Source organism: Porites lutea, chromosome 3, assembly GCF_958299795.1.
Source record: "Porites lutea chromosome 3, jaPorLute2.1, whole genome shotgun sequence".
Classification (NCBI taxonomy): domain Eukaryota; kingdom Metazoa; phylum Cnidaria; class Anthozoa; order Scleractinia; family Poritidae; genus Porites; species Porites lutea.
The window spans coordinates 14616729-14620116 of record NC_133203.1 but is presented as its reverse complement, the minus strand read 5'-3'; the positions used below and the strand labels follow the sequence as shown (position 1 = coordinate 14620116).

Sequence of the window (3388 nt, the reverse complement as noted above, 5' to 3'; positions counted from 1 at the left end):
AGGATTATCTATTCTCTGAAAACCGAACAGGGCAACAGTACAATTCCCCCCCCCCCCCCTCATGTCATGTCGTGCTACAGAGAAGTTTTAGACGATCTACACTACTGCCTGCCAAAGTGGTTTAAGCTTATCTCTTACGTTATGCTAATGGAGTACGTACAAAAGTTCAAAGGGGGACCCTATGTAGTTCAAAACCTTTCGGATGGCGTTCGCTGCACGCGTTCATTCAATAGTAACCAACAGCGCAGACAGGCTCTACTACCTTGACCAGCATCTCGTAGGAGAACCCAAAGAACTGATAAACGGATGTCTCCATATCGAACCGGAAGAAGGCTATAAGGAAGCTCGACGCCTTCTTCAAAAGGAATATGGTGATACGTACAAAGTCTCCACAGCGTACATGAAAAGGTTAACCGAGTGGCCAATTCTCAAGTATGACGATGGGCCTGCTATGAAGAGCTTCTATATTTTCGTTAGTAAGGGCAATTGTGCTATGAAAACCATCTCACACTTGGCCGTCCTAAACCATCCTCCAAACATGCAGGCAGTAGTTCAGAAGCTCCCCAAAGTGGCGCGAAAACGTAGTGAAAACGAGACGCAAAGACGGTAAGGTTGCAGGCTTTACAGAGGTAGTAGAATTCTTAGAATATGCTGCCGAGTCTGCAAATGATCCAGTTTATGGCAAAGAAGCTCTTAATAAAGCGAGATAACGGACAAACGGCCCTCCACAGAGCAACAAAGGGTCCCTACCCTTCAAGCCTAAAGTCGATAGTTTCGCCACTGGCTTGGATACCGTTCCCAAGCCCCTGTCTTTACACGGTACCGGGTCTTCAAACCAAAACGTCAACGTACGAAGATATCCCCTGTGCGAAAAGTCACATGACCTGGACGATTGTGATGCCTACAAGAAAAAGTCCGTAGAACAAAGGGAGTCCTTCTTATCGGAGAAAGCACTCTGTTATGCCTGTTATGGTAAGAATCATCTCTCGAAGAATTGCACAAAAAAGAGAACATGTAGGAAATGCAAAAGGCCACACCCCACTCTACTCCATATAGAAGGCTTCTCCCTTGACAAAGAAAGTGGCGCCGTTAAAAGAGAAACGACTGGCAACGATAAACCGCTGAAGGTGGACAATGCATGTGTGGACATCCCCCAAGAGTCTAATCTTGAAAACGATATCCTGCTGCAGACCATTCTCCCTGTGATAGTAACACAGAAAGGCACCAACAAGGCAGTGAAGACGTACGCATTCTATGATAATGGAAGCGCAGGATGCTTTATCAACGAACGTCTCAGGACGCGCCTTGCGGCAACAAGTACCGTTACGAAGATTCAGTTAGGAACTATGCACGGCCAGAGCCTTGTAGACAGCGCCATTGTCAAAGATCTTGTTGTAACTGACATGAACGGCAAGAATCCGGTTGAGCTTCCAAGAGCCTACACAAGACAAGAGATTCCTGCCGACACCGAACAGATTCCCACTCCAGAAATCGTCAGCCGTATTGAGCACCTAAAGGAGATTGCTTCCGAAATTCCAGTTTATTATCCTGAATTAGAAATCGGACTTTTAATCGGAAGTAACTGTCCAAACGCGCTGATCCCACTCAGTGTGGTTCCAAACGAAGGCGATAGTCTTTTCGCATTACAGCTGAAGCATGGCTGGACGGTGAGCCGTCCACTACATTTGAACTCCGAGCCGTTTACGAGCAAAGTAACCGTAAACAGAATAACCGTCAGAAAAATTAAAAGTGTAAAAGAAATTATCACCCCTCTATCACAGCTAAAGATGTTCGAGCTCGACTTCAGTGAAAACGCCTCGAACAACTTCCCAGAAGAACTGGGCCACTCTCAAGAAGATAGAAGATTTCTTACGAAAGTAACCAAAGGTATCCGGCTCACAGAAGGCCACTATGAAATCCCTCTTCCATTCCGGCAATCTGAAGTGGATCTACCGAGCAACCGACAACAAGCCGTCAAACGAGCGCTCTGGCAAAGAAAGAAAATGATCCAGAACCACCAATACCGGAACGACTATGTAGCCTTCATCAACGAAATTATCAATAAAGGTTACGCAGAGAAGGTCTCTCAAGAAATCTTAAAAACAGATCCTGGTAAGGCGTGGTACATTCCCCAACATGGTGTGTATCATCCTAAAAAGCCTGACAAGATCAGAGTGGTTTTCGATTGCAGCGCCAAGTTTGCTGGAACGTCCCTCAACGATCAGCTACTTCAAGGGCCCGACCTCACGAATTCACTAGTCGGCGTCCTAACTCGTTTTAGACGAGAGTCAGTGGCCTTTATGGCTGATATCGAAGCCATGTTCCATCAAGTCTTTGTTCCCGAAGAGCAACGTGACTTCTTACGTTCCCTATGGTGGCCAAACGGAGACCTAACGGCTCAACTTGAGGAGTACCGAATGACGGTTCACCCCTTCGGAGCTGTTTCCTCACCGAGCTGCGCTAATTACGCCCTGCGAAAGACAGCAAACGATAATGAAGAAGAATACGGAAGTGCTGTTGCAAGTACCTTGCGCCGAAACTTCTACGTGGACGACTGCCTCCGTTCTGTTAGCACCGAAGCTAAAGCCAAGGAACTGATCGAAGGTTTGCGTCAAGTATGCGCAAAAGGCGGATTTCGCCTCACTAAGTTCATCTGCAACCGATGGAGTGTCCTCGAGTCCATTCCTGAGGAAGAACGTTCCAAAGATGTGAAAACGTTAGACCTGAATTACGATGAGCTGCCCATTGAATGTACTCTTGGTGTACAGTGGTGCGTCGAGTCCGACACCTTCAGATTTCGTATTACTATCAAGGATAAACCTCTAACGAGAAGAGGAATACTTTTAACCGTATCATCAATCTACAATCCCCTAGGATTAGCCGCTCCATTCACATTGAAAGCTAAGAAGTTGCTCCAAGACCTTTGCAATGACGAAAAGCTAGGATGGGACGACGAACTCCCTGAACCCTACCGAAACCGTTGGGAAAACTGGAGAAGAGAGTTGCCCATGCTCGAACGCATACTTGTCCCTCGTTGCATGAAGCCAATAGACTTTGGAGAAGTGAAGTCCAGACAAGTACACATATTTTCTGACGCAAGTTCCGTAGGCTATGGCTCAGTGGCATACCTACGTCTTTGTGACAACGAAAATCGCATACACTGCTCTTTCCTGATGGGAAAAACTCGCCTCGCGCCAATCAAAGCAGTGACAATTCCACGCCTTGAACTGACCGCCGCCACCGTCTCCGTTCGCCTTGGAGAGATCCTTAAGAAGGAACCAGACAAAACCTTTGACACCGTCCAATATCACACTGACTCAGTCACCGTACTGCGTTATATCAGCAACGAGCAGAAACGATTTCAAGTTTTCGTCGCTAATTTAGTACA

At 46.8% G+C, this 3388-nt stretch overlaps 1 protein-coding gene across 1 annotated transcript in view; it reads left to right on the top strand.

The window, feature by feature from the left end:
- Nucleotides 1-202: 202 nt before the first annotated feature.
- LOC140931617 (uncharacterized) overlaps nucleotides 203-3388 on the top strand; it is a 4371-nt gene continuing 1185 nt past the window's right edge. Inside the window, exons 1-2 of the mRNA XM_073381415.1 lie at nucleotides 203-472; nucleotides 732-3388. The exon at nucleotides 732-3388 is cut by the window's right edge and continues 113 nt beyond it. Coding sequence (XP_073237516.1) covers nucleotides 203-472; nucleotides 732-3388 — 2927 coding nt within the window. The remainder of the gene's footprint in view (nucleotides 473-731) is intronic.